Consider the following 17,923-nt stretch of genomic DNA (forward strand, 5'->3'; position numbering starts at 1 on the left):
TGGATACCGTTGATGTTCTCTCATATCACCTACATCCGTGAATTAAATGTGTACTCTTCTACTATTAATAATAATAAATCATTCAACCGTATATACTCTCATAGACATGACATCCTCGTAGAACCCTTATTTGTAACCAGCTACCTCATCACGCCATGTCCATCTCCCAGACTGAGGCTGGCTCCCAGGCTCCCTGGCCCCCTGGCCTTGTGTGAGGGTCCTGGCCTTAATCTCTGATTGTAGACTCGGTAAACAACGACCTCGTCCCTTTGTGTACCCACAGACTTAACACACAATGGGGGGGGGGTGTGCGATTGAGGGTAGAGGTGAGGACAGGGGAGGTGTTCTAGGGTTTGGAAATGAGCTGGGCCTTGTGCGGCTTCATCTAATGCGAGGCCAGAAGTTCGAAAGTTTTTTTTATTTTTTGCTTCACGGAAGTTATTGGAATACTTGTGCGTTGGAATACGTTGGTTAAACATAATCAACAACCCCACAACGAAACACCTTTAGTTGCTCATGAAAGCACATCATTAACCCACTGCTTGGGAAAACATGATAGTGAGATAAAGAGTGGGGGGGTGGGGGAATCGACCGCCGGTGAGGCAAGCAGGATTCCCACACTGTCAGTAGCGTCCCATCTGTGGTCCCAGGGGGCCCTGCTGAGAGGCTACGTCAGTGCGGTCTGTCAGCCGACCCCCGGCCGACCCCCGGCCGACCCCCGGCCGACCCCCGGCCGACCCCCGGCCTCGCTGGGCTTCCGGTCTCCCTGCAGGCCACCGCTCCCAGAACACACAGCTAGCCAGCGTTTACATCTGCCCTACTCACATCGGTCAACCTACAACATAAGTCAATGGTTTAAAAATAAATCTATATATATTATGCCATTCCATCAACTTACCTAGCCTAACAAAGTACCAAACAATAGACGGTTCCCCTGGTCTGTATCTGTGACCTTTCCATTCGAGTTAGAATTACAGCGTTACCAGCCAATCGGTCTGCTTTAAAGTGACCTAGCGGATTGAAGTCGCAAATACCTATTTGCACTGAGAATGACGTCCCGCACAGGCATTGCTCCAGGTGACCGTGGGGTCAGAGCAGTGAGGTGCAGCGCTGTCAGAGCGAGAGCTGCTCTGGAGGAATCAGGTCAAGCAGAGTTCATGTGGGCGTGGGGTAAGGAAGGAAGACTTTATTTATATAGCACATTTCATACAAGAATTGTAGCTCAAGGTGCTTTACATAAAATCAATAAAAACAATAATACAAGTGATAAATAATTCAAACAAAAATAAAAATCCCAATAAGATTTCTGCTCTGTGGATATATATAGTTGTGTGTCATCCGCATAGCTATGGAAATCTATGTTATGTTCTCTGATTATGTCGCCGAGTGGTAACATATAAAGAGAAAAAAGTAATGGACCTAAGCAGCTTCCTTGAGCAACCCCGTAGCAGTTCTCATGTTTCTTGGACCTATGGTCACCTAAACTAACATAAAACTTCCTTCCTGTGATATATGATTTCAGCCAGTTCAATACACTATCCGTGAACCCAATAAGCTTTTCCAGTCTATTGATTAGGATGTCGTGATCAATTGTATCAAATGCTGCACTGAGATCTAACAGGATAAGGATAGAGACTTCATTTGCATCAGAGTTTAGTCTGAGGTCGCTAATTATTTTGGTGAGAGCAGTTTCAGTACTGTGATATTTCCTGAAACCTGACTGCGAGACTTCCAGGATGTTATTTTCTTCAAGAAAAGAATTTAATTGGACTAAAACTATCTTTTCCAGTACTTTACTAATAAATGGAAGGTTTGATATTGCTCTGTAATTTGCAAGTAGACTGTTATCCAATTTGGGTTTCTTTAATAGGGGCTTTACAACAGCTGTTTTGAAGGCATCTGGGAAGACGCCAGTTCTAAGGGATGTGTTTATAATCTCTAGCACCGGACCTGAGACACTATCAAACACTCGCTTAAAGAATGTTGTGGGTATAGGATCAATATCTGAGGTTGTGGAGTTAGATTCGCTGACAATTTTGGAAAGTTCACTAAGTGTGATACAGGTAAATGTGCTCATGGTTATGTTGCAGAATCTACTGATGTCAGTTTCGACCCCACTATTAATAATACTCGCTCTGATCAGAGTTATTTTGTTCTTGAAGAACAAAGCAAGCTCTTCACATTTAACTGCTGAGGATGGAGGTGGGGCAGGGACAGTGTTTAGCAGCTGGTCAATGGTGGAGAAAAGAACTCTGGAATTTCTGGCATTTTCTGTAATAATGTTGGAGAAATATTCTCTCCTTGCTAGACGGATGGTTTTGTTATAGGTGGTTAGTGTATCTTTGTAGATATTGTAGTGGATAGTGATCTTTGTTTTCCTCCATTTTCTCTCTGCTGCACGGCATTTTCTTTTCGTTTCACTAACATTTTTATTTCTCAGCCATGGGGAGGTTCTGCTTGTGCACTTCTTTTTGGTTTTCAGTGGTGCAACAGAGTCTAACACAGATAATAGTGCATCATTGAGGTTCTCTACCATTTCATTCAGAGAGCAATCATGGTTAGTCGGCTATATTGGCGAGTGCTTGGGTGGCCAATATATAATAACAAAAAGTATTGATTCGGTTTTGAGCTCTATAGCAAGATATTCATATAATGTGAATTCACCTAGCTCAGTGATTTTGAACAACAGTTTAGGGATGACTGACAGGATGAACCTCTCTTCTCCACCAATCACTGGCCACGATATCTTCCACAGCGCTGTGCTTGGTATGATTGGCTGCCAAACTAAGCTGTAGAAATGTGTGATACCATTTCTGTTTTTGAAATGTTATTGATATGTCTGTATATATATGTGTGTGTTTTCCAGGAACCTGTTGTACGTGAACCCTCAGAGTTTGAACTTTGCCAACCGTCAAGGCTCCGCCCGAAACATCACGGTGAAAGTACAGTTCATGAACGGAGAAGACCCCAGTAACGCACTGCCGGTATGCTACACACACACGGACGCACAAACACGCACACACACACGCTGGACTTCTTCCTAAACCACTGACGCCAGTTCTCCTGTTGGTTGAGCCTTCATCTTCATCGTTATAATCAGCATCACATGATGGCCTCTTCGTCCCTTCCCAGGTGATATTTGGCAAGTCCAGCTGTGCAGACTACACCAAGGAGGCCTACACATCTGTTGTGTACCATAACAGGTGAGCCACACACACACACACAGCCTAACCCTTACCTCAACAGGTGAGCTCCCAGCACTCTGGTTCTGGAGGGGACAAGTTGGAGGGAAAATGTCTGAGCTCTCTGGGTCGCCCCTCAGTGTCCTTGCCCTCCCCCCCCACACACACACACACACACATACCGTGGTGCTGGGGACTTGGGGTATTTTATCGTCACATTAGTCAGACTTTATGAGGGGTTGGGGGGGGGGGGGTCGTTTATCAGCCAAGGTTAGAGTTAATCAACCTGTGAGGGGCTGGGGGTCAGGGGGCCAGGGGGCCAGGGGGCCAGGTGAGTGGGGGCACCCGTCCTTCACCAGAGGACTGGCTCATTGAGCCTCCACGCCCACTGTCCGCCTCGCGGGGTTTCAAAAACGTCAAATGTGTTTCTTTGTCTCAACCTCAAGTGAAGATCTCTAGAATGAAAATATTAAAGCTATTGTTTTTTATATAAAGAAAAGCTGTCCAAGGTTGTAAAGGCCCACACCCTCAGCCAATGAGCAGTCATCATCCCTTGAAGGGAAAACTGTTGTACAAATGCTTTTACTGAAATAACTCCTTTGTACCAAGGATGTTCCTCCCTAATCTCTGAACAAACAAAGGCCTAATCGGTGACTTCCCTGAGGGAAAACAGCTTCTTCTCTCTCCTCTTCAGGGTGTGTGTGATCCCATCCTCCCTCTGAAACCAGAAAGCCCCTTTTTTATCTTTCATCTCCTCCATCTTTCCCAGATCCCCCGACTTCCACGACGAGATCAAGATCAAGCTGCCGGCCTCGCTGACCGACCATCACCACATCCTGTTTACCTTCTACCATGTCAGCTGTCAGCAGAAACAAAACACACCTCTGGAGACCCCAGTGGGCTACACGGTAACACACACACACACACACACACTCCTCTCACATCCTTTCACACACAGCCCCCTGACTCCTCCTCCCTCTCCCCTGCAGTGGATCCCCATGCTGCAGAACGGTCGCCTGCGTACTGGACACTTCTGTCTGCCCGTGTCCCTGGAGAAACCTCCCCAGTCCTACTCGGTCCTCTCTCCAGACGTAAGCACCCACATCCCATCTGATCAGTACGGCCCTTCTGGGACACCAGCAGTGTCCCAGAAGGGCTTCATGCCCTCCACGCAGACAGAGGAACGTATCGTTCTGTCCGTCCATCTGCCCTTGAAGGTCTCTTCTCTCGTTTCCACCTAACCCCAGCTGTGACGCCCGGTTTCTCTCCAGGTTCCTCTCCCCGGGATGAAATGGGTGGACAACCACCGGGGGGTGTTCAACGTGGACGTGGTCACCGTGTCGACCGTGCACACGCAGGTACCCCCCCCCCCGCCCGCCCGCCGGCAGGACAAACATCCCATAATAGCGCTCTGTGTTGCCACGCGCCGCTGCACGTCTGAAACACACACACTCCGTCCCTCAGACGTAGGGAGGGAGGGAGGGAGTGGGACGGGGAGGGGGAGGGGGAGGGGGGAGAGGGAGAACTCACCCCTCTCCTGGAGGTAATTGGGCCATAAATCATGGGTGCAGGGGGGGCTCTCTGCTCCCTCCAGCTTGTCTCTCCTTCCTCGTCCTCCCACCCCCCTGGGTCGTCTCAGCACTGGAGCTCACCACGCTGCCTGGCTCTCTGTCCTGGGTGCTTTTGTTATTAGCGTTCTCTCACGCTCTCTTTCCTCATTCTCTCTGTCTGTCAACCTCTCTCTCTCATCCCCTCTCTCCCTGACCAGGACCAGTACCTGGACAAGTTCTTTGCTCTGGTCCACGCCCTGGACGAGCACATGTTCCCCGTGCGCATCGGCGACATGCGCATCATGGAGAACAACCTGGAGGCGGAGCTGAAGTCCAGCATCGCGGCACTCAGCTCCGCCCAGCTGGAGCCCACGGTCCGCTTCCTCCACCTGCTGCTGGACATGCTGGTGGTGCTGGTGGTGCGGCCGCCTGTTATCGCGGGACAGATAGGTACGCCCCGCCCTCTGGCCCCGCCCTCTGGCCCCGCCCTCTGGCCCCGCCCTCTGGCCCCGGGACCCCAGGGTCTCAACGCACGGGCCTGGGAGAAAAAACCTTGTTAACCTGTGTGTGTGTGTGTGTGTGTGTGTTCAGTGAACTTGGGCCAGGCATCGTTCGAAGTCATGGCCTCCATCGTGAACCGTCTCCACAAGTACCTGGACACGAGCCAGGACCTGCACGGCCGGAACAGCCTCCTCTGCTCCTACATCTACTACGTGTTCCGCCTGCCCAGCACCGACCCCAACGCCCCCTCCCCCGGTACCACACCCCTCCTCTGCACCTCCTGCTCGCCTCCTCTCTGTCTCCCTCACGCCGCTCAGGAACACTGCATGTCTATGGGAGTCAGGTGGCTGAGCGGTTAGGGAATCGGGCTAGTAATCAGAAGGTTGCTGGTTCGATTCCCGGCCGTGCAAAAATGACGTTGTGTCCTTGGGCAAGGCACTTCACCCTACTTGCCTCGGGGGAATGTCCCTGTACTTACTGTAAGTCGCTCTGGATAAGAGCGTCTGCTAAATGACTAAATGTAAATGTAGGGGTTACCGTGGCGTTTCCATAGCAGTTTAAGATACACACCCGCCTGTTTTGAACCATGCTGGACTGATTCTGTTTGACGTGTTGTAGTTTGAGTGAAGTCCACGCTGAGTCGAGCTTGTTGTTGTGTCCCGTCTCTCTGCTGATGGACCGTACCATGTGGTCTCAGGGCCGGGGGGTCTGGGCGGGTCGGTCCACTACGCCACCATGGCCCGCTCCGCCGTGCGGCCCGCCAGCCTTAACCTCAACCGCTCACGGAGCCTTAGCAACAGTAACCCTGACATCTCAGGAACACCCACATCCCCCGACGACGAGGTTCGCTCCATCATTGGGAGTAAGGTAAGCTTCCGTCCATACACACACACACACACACACACACACACACACACACACACAGGTGTGTGTGTGTCCGTTGTGTGACCTGCACAGTTTCTACACAGATAAAACTCAGCATTGACCTGGATGCGATGCTTTGTCATAAATATACTGTTGATGTGGCCCATGTATGCAACCACCCATAAACCTTCCAGCCAATAGACAAACATGAACAGGAACATCTTATCTCCCGACCCTTGACACTAGCACACACACATACATACTCACACTCACAGTAAGTAAAACCCGTGGCTGTCCCTGAGTAGTGCCTAGTCTTTAAATATAGCCCCTGATTATGTTTTGTAGTTATAAGCAGAGGGTCAGAGCTTATAGGCCAAAGATGACTTGGAGGACAAAAAGGTTTGTCATTTACTGTGGAACAACAATTTTGGTCATTGAACAAACTTCAGATCTGACCCCAGAAGTACTTCCTGGTTCGGGCCAGGAAGTGATGTCGTGCCTTCCCCCCTAACTTCCTGGATGCTGCCCCAGTGTGATGAACAGTGCCTCTGCCTCCTCCTAACCAACCCTTCTCTCGTCCCAGGACACTTGGCGTCCGTCGTAGCGTTGCTCGTGTCTGTCAAGCGAGGACGCCACTTTCCTCCTTAACAAGCTGCTGTTTGCTTCCTGCTGCTGACCTTTAACCTCTGACCTGTCACTGTTTCCTCCCTTGCGCTGCCTCACTCGCATCCCTGCTCCGGCGTGTGCCCCCCCTCTCCCCCCGTGTCCTGCCCCCCCCCCCCATCCCCCGCAGGGCTTAGACCGCTCCAACTCCTGGGTGCACACGATGGGGTGTAAGAGCGCCCCCTGGGGATCAGGGCCTGGATCTGCTCCAGACACCATGCAGGTGGTTCAACCCCCCCTCCACCCCTTTAACACCTTCTAACAACCCCCCCACCACCACCACCCTCTAAAATATCTATCACAACTGCCACCACCTCACCCCAACCCTCTCATCCCCCTATCATCTCCCTCTCATCTCCCTATCATCCCCCTCTCATCCCCCTCTCATCCCCCTCTCATCCCCCTCTCATCTCCCTCTCATCCCCCTCTCATCCCCCTCTCATCCCCCTCTCATCCCCCTCTCATCCCCCTCTCATCCCCCTCTCATCCCCCTCTCATCCCCCTCTCATCTCCCTCTCATCTCCCTCTCATCTCCCTCTCATCTCCTTCTCATCCCCCTCTCATCTCCCTCTCATCTCCCTCTCATCTCCCTCTCCCGAGTCATGCATGATCTCTTCTCACTGATGACATCACTATGTGGGCATGACACTTCTGCATGTAGGCTGTGGTGTGTGTGTGTGTGTGTGTGTGGGTGTGCTTGTGTGTGTGAAGTTGCTCTGTGGTCTGCTCAGTCGTTGGTCTGTGTCTGTGTGTGTGTGTGTGTCTGTGTCTGTGTCTGTGTCTGTGTGTGTGTGTGTGTGTCTGTGTGTCTTCACCTAACGTCCTTCCGTCGTTCTGTTTCTTTTGGAGCTTTTCGGTTTGTCCTCTACAAAGTATATATACATGTTCAGTATGTTGAGAATCTTTGTTTGGTAACTAGAAGAGAAATATGAACCTGAAGTTTTATCCAGGTGTGTAGGTCTGACTACAATGTCACGTGTTTGTGAAATGATTGTAAGCTTGTTCGTGGTTGCATTTGTGTGTTGTCTTGTGTCTCAGAAGGTGTGTGTCTCAGAAGGTGTGTGTCTCAGAAGGTGTGTGTCTCAGAAGGTGTGTGTCTCAGAAGGTGTGTGTGTGTTAGCTCAGAAGGTGTGTCTCAGAAGGTGTGTGTCTCAGAAGGTGTGTGTCTCAGAAGGTGTGTGTGTTAGCTCAGAAGGTGTGTGTGTCTCAGAAGGTGTGTGTGTGTTAGCTCAGAAGGTGTGTGTCTCAGAAGGTGTGTGTGTGAAGGTGTGTGTGTGTGCTAGCGGGGGAAGCTTCTCCAGACACACCTCCTGGTTGAGAAGCTGCTGGGCTCTCGCTCTCCTCCCACAGCTCCCTAACCTGCTGTCACCCATCCATCCATCTCATAGGCCATGGATCGCTGTAGCAACCGCATGTCTTCGCACACTGAGAGCGCCAGTTTCTTGCAAACTTTAACAGGACGGTCCCCCACCAAAAAGGTAGAGAGCCCTAACCCTTACCACACAGGGGAGAAGTCACCATCCCCTGACCTCTGACCCCTCAGCCCCTCCCCTCACCTGTCTGTCTACGCTTGATTGGATGTCGTGCTGTCTTGGTCTTGTTGGATGCAGTGTGTGTGTGTTTTCCACCTCTCGTATTGAATGCTGTTTGGGATGATGGGGGTGGGAGGTGTGCCTAACCGATCAGTATGGAGAGACCTCTCTCACCTCTCCTCTCTCACCTCTCCTCTCTCTCCTCTCTCACCTCTCCTCTCTCACCTCTCCTCTCTCACCTCTCCTCTCTCTCCTCTCTCACCTCTCCTCTCTCACCTCTCCTCTCTCTCCTCTCACCTCTCTTCTCTCCTCTCTCTCCTCTCACCTCTCTTCTCTCTCCTCTCTCACCTCTCCTCTCTACACAATGACCGTCTCCATCTTCCTGCGCCCCCGGTTGTATAAGAGTGTGAAGCTGTGTAGGTGGAGGAGGTGTTTAGGCGGCGGTTGTAGGCGGAGCCTGAGCGCTGTGTGTGTGTGTGTGTGTGTGTCAGCTGTTCCACGAGGAGCTGGCTCTGCAGTGGGTGGTCAGCAGTGGCAGCGTGCGGGAAGGAGCCCTCCAGCAGGCCTGGTTCTTCTTCGAGCTCATGGTGAGAAACTACATTTCCCATCTCCCGCCGGGGCCGTTGTGGAAGAGACCACGCCTCAGGTTGTAGTTCTCCTCCCCCCCCGGCCTAACCTCCTCCCTGTCTCCACCCTGGCGTCCAGGTGAAGAGCATCATCCACCACCTGTATTTCACAGAGCGGCTGGAGTCTCCCAGGAAGAACCGCTTCCCCGAGCGCTTCATGGACGACATCACGGCGCTCGTCAGCACCATCGCCGGGGACATCGTCTCACGCTTCCAGAAGGTAGGAGAAGCTCCGCCCACCCAGCCCTGACAGCCTATCAGACTTCAGCATGGACCGCTCTGACCTTTAACCCCCTGGCCTGTCCCTCCATCAGGACCTGGAGCTGGTGGAGAGGCTGAACAACAGTCTGGCATTCTTCCTGAACGACCTTCTGTCCGTCATGGACCGAGGATTCGTCTTCACGCTCATCAAGACCTACTGGAAGCAGGTAATAAGAATCATGAGAAGGAGTTACACCACCTGAGAGCTGTACAGCTCCTGACCTCCCATTCTGATGTAGACCTCCAGACCCAGGCACACTGCAGAGTCGTACCGCTCATAAAACCAGTCTTAGTCAGGATTAGGCAGAAATGTGCCAGTAGACCAGAGTCTGGGAACCCAGCGTTAAAAGCCCAAGATTTAATCAAGAGCTGGACTGGAAAAATGTTACATAACCACCTCGGAATGTCCAAAGTCCTAAAAATAGTTTGGGAGATTCGCCGTGTGAAATCTGGTGTTGGAGGCTTCACTGTGAGACAGCTGTTTCAGCTGGACCTGAAGACTGTGTGTGCGGCGCGGGCTAACGGGCGTGTCTCTGTGCAGGTGTCAGCCAAGCTGTACACGCTCCAGAACCCCACGCTGGAGTCCCTCAGGCTGGACTTCCTCAGGGTGGTCTGCAGCCACGAACACTACGTCACCCTCAACCTCCCCTGTAGCCTCCTCACCCCCCCGGCCTCGCCCTCGCCCTCCGTGTCCTCCGCCACCTCGCAGGTGAGACGCACACACACACACACACACATAAACACAGGCACATACACACAGGAGCACTAGTGGGTTTAGGGCTTTACAATATTTCTCTCTAATCTTCTCTCTCTCTCTCTCTCTCTCTCTCTCTCTCTCTCTCTCTCTCTCTCTCTCCCCCCCTCTCTATCTCTCTCTCTCTCTCTCTCTCTCTCTCTCTCTCTCTCTCCCCCCCCTCTCTATCTCTCTCTCTCTATCTCCCTCTCTCTCTCCCTCCCTCTCTCCCTCCCCCTCTCTCTCTCCCTCTCTATCTCTCTCTCTCTCCCTAACTCCCCCTCTCTCTCTATCTCCCTCCCCTCCCTCTCTCTCCTCCCCTGTGTCTACAGAGTTCAGGGTTCTCCACGCATGTCCAGGACCAGAAGATAGCCAACATGTTTGAGCTGTCCGTGCCCTTCAGAGAGCAGCACTATCTGGCTGGGCTGGTCCTGACCGAACTGGCCGTCATTCTGGACCCAGAGGCTGAGGGGTCAGTCCTGCTCTCTGTTGATGCCTGCATATGTGTGTGTTTGTACTATATTTGGAGGTCATCATCGGTTACACTGTCTCTCTATTTCTCTCCCTCTCTCTCCCTCTCTCTCTCTGTGTGTGCAGGATGTTTGGCTTGCATAAGAAGGTGGTCAGCGTGGTCCACAACCTTCTGTCCAGCCACGACTCTGACCCCCGCTACGCCGACCCCGAGGTCAAAGCCCGCGTCGCCACTCTCTACCTGCCACTCATCGGCATCGTCATGGAGACGCTGCCCCAGCTGCACGACTTCACAGGTAAAGTCCAGGTGTTGTCGCGGGCCAGGTTATCACTTCTGACAGTAAGGGTTAGGGGTCACCGGCCATGTATACGGGCTGTGCGGTGTGACCAAAGGTCAGGGGTCAAGCCTGAGGTCATTTCCCCTCTCGTCTCCAGAGTCACACAGCCAGTGGGGGCGCTCCGGGGGGGCCCAGGGGGGCGCGGGGGCCCCCGGAGGGGAGGAGGCGGAAGGGGAGGGCAACAGCATGATCAGTCAGACGGTCGCCATGGCGATAGCGGGGACCTCCGTCCCCCAAATGTCCAGGCCCAGCAGCTTCATGCTCAACCCCCAGGTCAGCTTCCTGTCTGCCACTTCCTGTTCCTGTTCTCTCTGTCTCTCTCTCTCCGTCTCGCTCCGTGTCTCTGTCTCTCTCTCTCTCTCTCCCTAGTGTGTTAGCTCTCTCTCTCACTTGTTCCAACCTCTCTTTACCCCCCCCTCACACACACACAAACATCAATCAATCAGTTAACCCCCGCCCCCTGGCCCCGCCCTCAGGCCACGCGTCCCCACGGCTCCTTCTCTGCAGAGTCGAGCCGCAGCCTGCTGATCTGCCTGCTGTGGGTCCTGAAGAACGCAGACGAGCTGGTGCTGCAGAAGTGGTTTACTGACCTGTCAGTGGCCCAGCTCAACCGCCTGCTGGACATGCTCTACCTGTGTGTGTCCTGCTTCGAGTACAAGGTAACATGTCTGGCCTCCTTCCTCCTCTCCCTCATCCAGCCCCATCCACCCTCCTCTCCCTCATCCACCCTCATCCACCCTCATTCACCCCCCCCATCCAGCATCATCAAGCCCCATCCACCCTCCTCTCCCTCATCCACCCTCACCCCCCCCCCCATCCAGCATCATCCAGCCTCATCCACCCTCCTCTCCCTCATCCAGCCCCATCCACCCTCCTCTCCCTCATCCACCCTCATTCACCCCCCCCATCCAGCATCATCAAGCCCCATCCATCATCCTCTCCCTTATCAAGCCCCATCCATCATCCTCCTCCACCCTCCTCTCCCTCCTCCACGCTCACCTCATCCTCACAGTGTGTGATTGCGGGTGAAGCAGTAACTCTTGTGTTTTCTGTCCTCATTCACCTCATGGAAAACAAGGCCCATGTTGTGTTCACCATGCAGGGGAAGAAGGCCTTCGAGCGCATGAACAGTCTGACCTTCAAGAAGTCCAAAGACATGAAGGCCAAGCTGGAGGAGGCCATTCTGGGCAGCATCGGGGCCCGGCAGGAGATGGTGCGGCGCAGCCGGGGGCAGCTGGGTAGGCACACACACACGCGTGCACACCCACACACACCCACACCCACACACACACACACACCCACACACACACACACACACAGCTGACGTCCTGCTCCTGCTGCAGAGAGGAGCCCATCAGGCAGTGCTTTCGGCAGTCAGGAGAACCTGCGCTGGAGGAAGGACATGACACACTGGCGCCAGAACAGCGAAAGGATGGACAAGTAGGAGTCCTTCTACCTGTGTGTGTGTGTGTGTGAGGGAGCGAGGGTGTGTGTGTGTGTGTGTGTGTGTGTGTGTGTGTGGGAGTGCGTGTTGGCCAGTAGCAGTATAATACCCAGCATCACATACAAGGTGTGGTTATAACTCACCTGGTCTCAGTGAGGGCTGTATATCCAGGCCTGTGTGAATGTCCCAGTCCCACAGCATCAGTCAGGGTAAGGGGTCGTTACTGGGAACACACTCTCCTCTCCTGGCCTGCTCATCTCACCTGTTCATGTGTCATTCCTCCTGTGTCTCCTGTCACGTGTAGGAGCCACAGATCAGTCAGGTATCGTATCCTGTATGTTCCTGTATCCCCCCCCCCCCCCCTCCTGGGAACATGTGCTGCTGCTTCCTCTCTACCTCTCTCTTCCTCTCTCTACCTCTCTCTACCTCTCTACCTCTCTTTCTTTCTTTATTTCTCTTTTTCTCTCTTTCTTTCTCTCTGTTTCTCTCTTTCTATCCCTCCCTCTCAGTATTTCTCTCTCTCTCCTTTCTCTCTGTCTCTATCTTCCTTCCTCTCTGTCTCTCTCTCTCTCCTTTCTCTCTATCTTCCTTCCTCTCTGTCTCTCTCCCGTCCCCCCTCTACGCTTCACTTCCTGAGTTACAGACCCCGCCCCTTGACCCCCTGACCTCCTGTGTTGGTGCTTGGGTGGTGTTGCAGTGTGACTGCTGTGCTTCTTCCCCAGTGTGTGTCTGGTGTTTGGGGACCGTCGCGTGTAGCTTGGGTTGGGGATAGGCTGGATCATCTGGGTGTCCAATCAAAACAAAAGTCAGAAGATACCATTTTGTCATTAGGTTTATTCTGTAACTTTCCCACTGTAGAAATTGTGTTAATACAGCCCATAGTAAAATCAATACTCTGAGAGAAAGTGGTCAAAGTGTACCTCCATATACCTAAAGAGTCGTCCACCTCAAGCCCTTCCCCTCCCTCTAACCCTGCCTTACCTTACCTCCCTAACCCCTCCTTAGGTGTGTAAACTCACTATCTCCATAACCTTCTGACCCCTTAGGTGTGTAAACTCACTATCTCCATAACCTTCTGACCCCTTGACCCCACCCCCACCCACCTGGCATAGCTGCACCTGTGAGGGGGGGGGGGGGGGGGGGGGGGCGGCGGGGGGGGGGGGGGTCATTAGGAAGAGCTGGCCGGCAGCCATTTTGTGTGACATCCTGACTCCCGGCTACTTCCTGTTTCCTGTGACAGGACGAGGGCTGAACTGGAACATGAGGCACTCATCGACGGTAACCTGGCAACCGAGGCCAACCTGATCATCCTGGATACTTTGGAGATAATTGTTCAGGTAGACACACACACATTTATACACACACTTACACTCTCGCCCACTCGCTCACCCTCTCTGATACATGGTGTGTGTGCGTGTCTCTGATACTTGGTGTGTGTGTGTGTGTGCAGACAGTATCGGTGACCGAGTCGAAGGAGAGCGTGCTGGGAGGAGTGCTGAAGGTGCTGCTACACAGCATGGCCTGTAACCAGAGCGCCCTCTACCTGCAGCACTGCTTCGCTACACAGAGAGCCCTGGTGTCTAAGGTGAGGAAACACCTCGTTCAGACGGACACTATCTGATCATCACCCCTGCCTCTGTCAGAGAGAGAGGCAGGGGGTGATGATCCCTGCCTCTGTCAGAGAGAGAGGCAGGGGGTGATGATCCCTGCCTCAGTCAGAGAGAGAGGCAGGGGGTGATGATCCCTGCCTCTCAGAGAGAGGAGGGCGAGGGAAGAGCTTGTTGAAGCTGAATCAGTTGTAGAAAAATAAATACAAAAAGAAATGTTGTGATTGTGGAATATCACGGGGGGAAGGTTTAATAGTTTTGAATTAAAAAGGGAGAGAAAGAAAATGCTGCTGACGTGTGTGTGTGTACGTGTGTGTGTGTGTGCGTGTGTGTGTGTGTGCGTGTGTGTGTGCGTGTGTGTGTGCGCGTGTGTGTGTACGTGTGTGTGTGTGTGCGTGTGTGTGTGTGTGTGCGTGTGTGTGTGTGCGCGTGTGTGTGTGCGTGTGTGTGTGTGTGTGTGTAGTTCCCAGAGCTGTTGTTTGAGGAGGAGACTGAGCAGTGTGCTGACCTGTGTCTGCGTCTGCTGAGGAACTGCAGCAGCAGCATCGGCTCCATCCGCTCCCATGCTGCCGCCTCGCTCTACCTGCTCATGAGGCAGAACTTCGAGATCGGCAACGTGAGTCAGACCCCGAACACACACACACACACACGCCAAGGATTAGATTAAGACACTTTTAATTTATTATATATGTTTGTTTTTGTACCACTGTTATTTAAAACAAACTGTTTTTTTTCCCAAGAGCTTGATATTGTGTGTACGTTGTTCACAATGTGCTTCACATTCTACAAGGCGGCCTGTTCTCAACTAACCGGTTGGTGAGATTAGTAATCAGATCCACTTCCCTCATGTACTGAAGGTGTCTTCTGCTCCCTCAGAACTTCGCCAGGGTGAAGATGCAGGTGACCATGTCTCTGTCCTCACTGGTCGGGACGTCTCAGAACTTCAACGAAGAATTTCTCCGTCGTTCCCTGAAGACCATCCTGACCTACGCTGAGGAAGACCTGGAGCTCAGAGAAACGACCTTCCCAGACCAGGTACATTCATCTCCCCAGACCAGGTACATCCCCCTCCCCAGACCAGGTACATCCACCTTCCCAGACCAGGTACATCCACCTTCCCAGACCAGGTACATCCACCTTCCCAGACCAGGTACATCCACCTCCCCAGACCAGGTACATCCACCTCCCCAGACCAGGTACATCCACCTTCCCAGACCAGGTACATCCACCTCCCCAGACCAGGTACATACACAGATACGTTTCGATGGGGTGAACCCCAACTAACACAGACTGTTTTTCAAATGGTTGAAAAAATATATTTTACAATATTTTTGAAAAAAAGGTTTTGAAGAAACTAAAATAATTTTTTGCGTTACTTGATGAGGACTATTATTGTACTCTGATCTACTTTAATCTACTCAGTTTTAGGCTTCTCTGTTCTCAAATCAAATCCAATGTATACTCTACTTACTGATATATAGTATCACCACACTTTGGTATTTCAAACTTGTCATGAGTGTGCTCATCAGTGTGCTAAGCGTACGGTGTGTGTGTGTGTGTGTGTGCGTGTGTGTGTGCGTGTGTGTGTGTGTCAGGTACAAGACCTGGTCTTCAACCTCCACATGATCCTGTCCGACACGGTGAAGATGAAAGAACACCAGGAGGATCCTGAGATGCTGATAGACCTGATGTACAGGTGAGGACACACACACACACACACACACAGCCTTAACATCCACATCGTCACGGTTACCCACCGTCAACATCCCTCTGGTGGTGTCCAGGATCGCCAAGGGTTACCAGACGTCCCCGGACCTGCGTCTGACCTGGCTGCAGAACATGGCGGGAAAGCACACAGAGAGGACCAATCATGCGGAGGCAGCGCAGTGCCTGGTGCACAGCGCCGCCCTGGTGGCAGAGTACCTCAGCATGCTGGAGGATCGCAAGTACCTGCCTGTGGGCTGCGTCACCTTCCAGGTGAGGGAGGGGGGAGGGGGTTATTGATTGGTTGTGTTTATTGCGGTCCCACAGATATCGGTATTTATTTTAATGTCAAACCTTTCGGTTTCTTATATACTAGTGTAATAATTGGACCAATACGCTGTTCCTAAATTGGTTGCCGTCAGGATGTGAAGTGGGAGTCAGGTGGCTGAGCGGTGAGGGAATCGGGCTAGTAATCCGAAGGTTGCCAGTTCGATTCCCGGTCATGCCAACTGACGTTGTGTCCTTGGGCAAGGCACTTCACCCTACTTGCCTCGGGGGAATGTCCCTGTACTTACTGTAAGTCGCTCTGGATAAGAGCGTCTGCTAAATGACTAAATGTAAATGTAAGTTTAGTTCAGCAAACATGACTAAAAATACATCTCATCATCATTACCTACCCTGCCTTTAATACTTGAAGTGGAATTGAGTCTCTGGGAAGCTGTGAGGCTGAAGGGTTAAATGAAGGAGAAAAAGAAGCGAGTTTGCCATGTGCCTTTTCCAAACAAGCCAATAGGTGAATTGAGTTTACATGTTCTGTGACATTTCATCAAATAATTGCTTTGGGTTGCTCCCAAGACTGAACACACACTCTGTTTGTGAAGCAAACACTCGTGATGAAAGCTAGCAGTGCATTTCTCAATGTTGAGTTAACCAAAGTTTGTGTGTGTGTTTGTATCTTGTCTGTGTGTGTGTGTTCTTGTATCATGTGTGTGTTTGTATCTTGTCTGTGTGTGTGTGTGTGTGTGTGTGTGTGTGTGTGTGTGTGTGTGTGTACACCAGGACATCTCCTCCAACGTCCTGGAGGAGTCAGCGGTGTCAGACGACGTGGTTTCCCCCGACGAGGAGGGCATCTGCTCGGGCAAGTACTTCACGGAGGCTGGGCTGGTGGGTCTCCTGGAGCAGGGAGCGGCCTCCTTCTCCATGGTGAGGACACCTCCCACCTGACACCCCCATCACCTGTACCTCCCACCTGACACCCCCATCACCTGTACCTCCCACCTGACACCCCCCATCACTGTACCTAAACAGAGCCCTACATTAGATCACTTCAGTACCTCTCTCTGTCTTTCTCTCTACATAACATAAACATAAAGTGTACACCATCAGTGGTACTTGAACTGACCTCTCCCCTCTCCCCCCCCCGCCCCTTCTCCCTCCCCCCCCCCCCCAGGCTGGCATGTACGAGGCAGTGAACGAGGTGTACAAGGTCCTCATCCCCATCCACGAGGCCAACCGCGACGCCAAGAAGCTGGCCACCATACATGGTAAACTGCAGGAAGCCTTTGGCAAAATCGTGCACCAGGTAAATCCACACGCACCGGCACCCCCCTCATCCACCCCCCCCCTCACCTAGTCTACATGTTGTAACATTGACACTCTGCCGAAAAGGTGTGTGTGTGCGTGTGTGTCATGGGGGTCAGTGTGTCACAGAAGAAACAGGACGTTGCCGTGTACAGTGTGTGTGTGTGTGTGTGTGTGTGATATCATATGAACACCAGCACGTCTCTCTGCACTGGCTGTCCTGCCATGACATGTCAATAAACACACACACTCACACACACAAGTATCGTGCATCAAATCAAACACTTGTACATATGGATGCACCTATAGCATCTTTGCTTTTTATCCTAAAAGATATCCCACCGTGCCTCTCAGATTCCACTCTGGTTCAGTCCAGCTTCGCATGACAGTTGTTTTGCTGTTCTGTTTGATTCTGAACTGTGTTTACTTAGAGAAAGGGAGAGTTTCATGGTGTGTCATAGGTAGCTGCCTGTCTCCTGCACATGAGACCAGAGCATGCATCAGTACTGGTGTGGTGACGTGTGTGACAGATGGACAGAACCAATGGAGGACGTGTGTGTGTGTGTGTGTGTGAACATCATCTGTGAGGTTGTGTACTCCAGAGGGACTCCCTCTCTGTAAACGGATTGACATGACTGTGTGTGTGTGTGTGTGTATACGTGTGTGTGTTGACCTCTCCTGTGTTCTCTTTGTCACACAGAGCACCGGCTGGGAGGTAGGTCGCTTGTGATTGGCTGCTTGCCGCCTTGTTTATTCGGCTCGTCTGTTTTTGATTTGGATTGATTTGTGTTTTCTGAATTTCCTGTCGTCTCCACCTGCTGGCGTCGCGTCGCACTGCTGTCTCATGTTACGACTCATCTAACCCC

General features: G+C 52.2%; 1 protein-coding gene across 5 annotated transcripts in view; it reads left to right on the plus strand.

Moving 5' to 3' along the window:
* dock7 (dedicator of cytokinesis 7) overlaps positions 1-17,923 on the plus strand; it is a 38,295-nt gene that overhangs the window by 14,839 nt on the left and 5,533 nt on the right. The window contains exons 15-43 of one of the 5 annotated variants that reach the window (XM_067230630.1): positions 2,867-2,984; positions 3,133-3,203; positions 3,952-4,090; positions 4,172-4,273; positions 4,454-4,540; positions 4,951-5,182; positions 5,324-5,488; positions 5,931-6,100; positions 8,149-8,238; positions 8,784-8,879; positions 8,998-9,138; positions 9,233-9,346; positions 9,721-9,888; positions 10,245-10,384; positions 10,510-10,679; positions 10,819-10,994; positions 11,198-11,380; positions 11,800-11,959; positions 12,065-12,161; positions 12,470-12,487; positions 13,406-13,502; positions 13,616-13,750; positions 14,236-14,388; positions 14,649-14,807; positions 15,368-15,468; positions 15,557-15,749; positions 16,536-16,679; positions 16,927-17,058; positions 17,758-17,772. In XM_067230630.1, coding sequence (XP_067086731.1) covers positions 2,867-2,984; positions 3,133-3,203; positions 3,952-4,090; positions 4,172-4,273; positions 4,454-4,540; positions 4,951-5,182; positions 5,324-5,488; positions 5,931-6,100; positions 8,149-8,238; positions 8,784-8,879; positions 8,998-9,138; positions 9,233-9,346; positions 9,721-9,888; positions 10,245-10,384; positions 10,510-10,679; positions 10,819-10,994; positions 11,198-11,380; positions 11,800-11,959; positions 12,065-12,161; positions 12,470-12,487; positions 13,406-13,502; positions 13,616-13,750; positions 14,236-14,388; positions 14,649-14,807; positions 15,368-15,468; positions 15,557-15,749; positions 16,536-16,679; positions 16,927-17,058; positions 17,758-17,772 — 3,766 coding nt within the window. The remainder of the gene's footprint in view (positions 1-2,866; positions 2,985-3,132; positions 3,204-3,951; positions 4,091-4,171; positions 4,274-4,453; positions 4,541-4,950; positions 5,183-5,323; positions 5,489-5,930; positions 6,101-8,148; positions 8,239-8,783; positions 8,880-8,997; positions 9,139-9,232; positions 9,347-9,720; positions 9,889-10,244; positions 10,385-10,509; positions 10,680-10,818; positions 10,995-11,197; positions 11,381-11,799; positions 11,960-12,064; positions 12,162-12,469; positions 12,488-13,405; positions 13,503-13,615; positions 13,751-14,235; positions 14,389-14,648; positions 14,808-15,367; positions 15,469-15,556; positions 15,750-16,535; positions 16,680-16,926; positions 17,059-17,757; positions 17,773-17,923) is intronic. The other 4 variants (XM_067230632.1, XM_067230634.1, XM_067230633.1 and 1 more) reach the window with 4 other exon arrangements.

The sequence above is a fragment of the Osmerus mordax genome, chromosome 27, assembly GCF_038355195.1.
Source record: "Osmerus mordax isolate fOsmMor3 chromosome 27, fOsmMor3.pri, whole genome shotgun sequence".
NCBI classification, from domain to species: Eukaryota; Metazoa; Chordata; class Actinopteri; order Osmeriformes; family Osmeridae; genus Osmerus; species Osmerus mordax.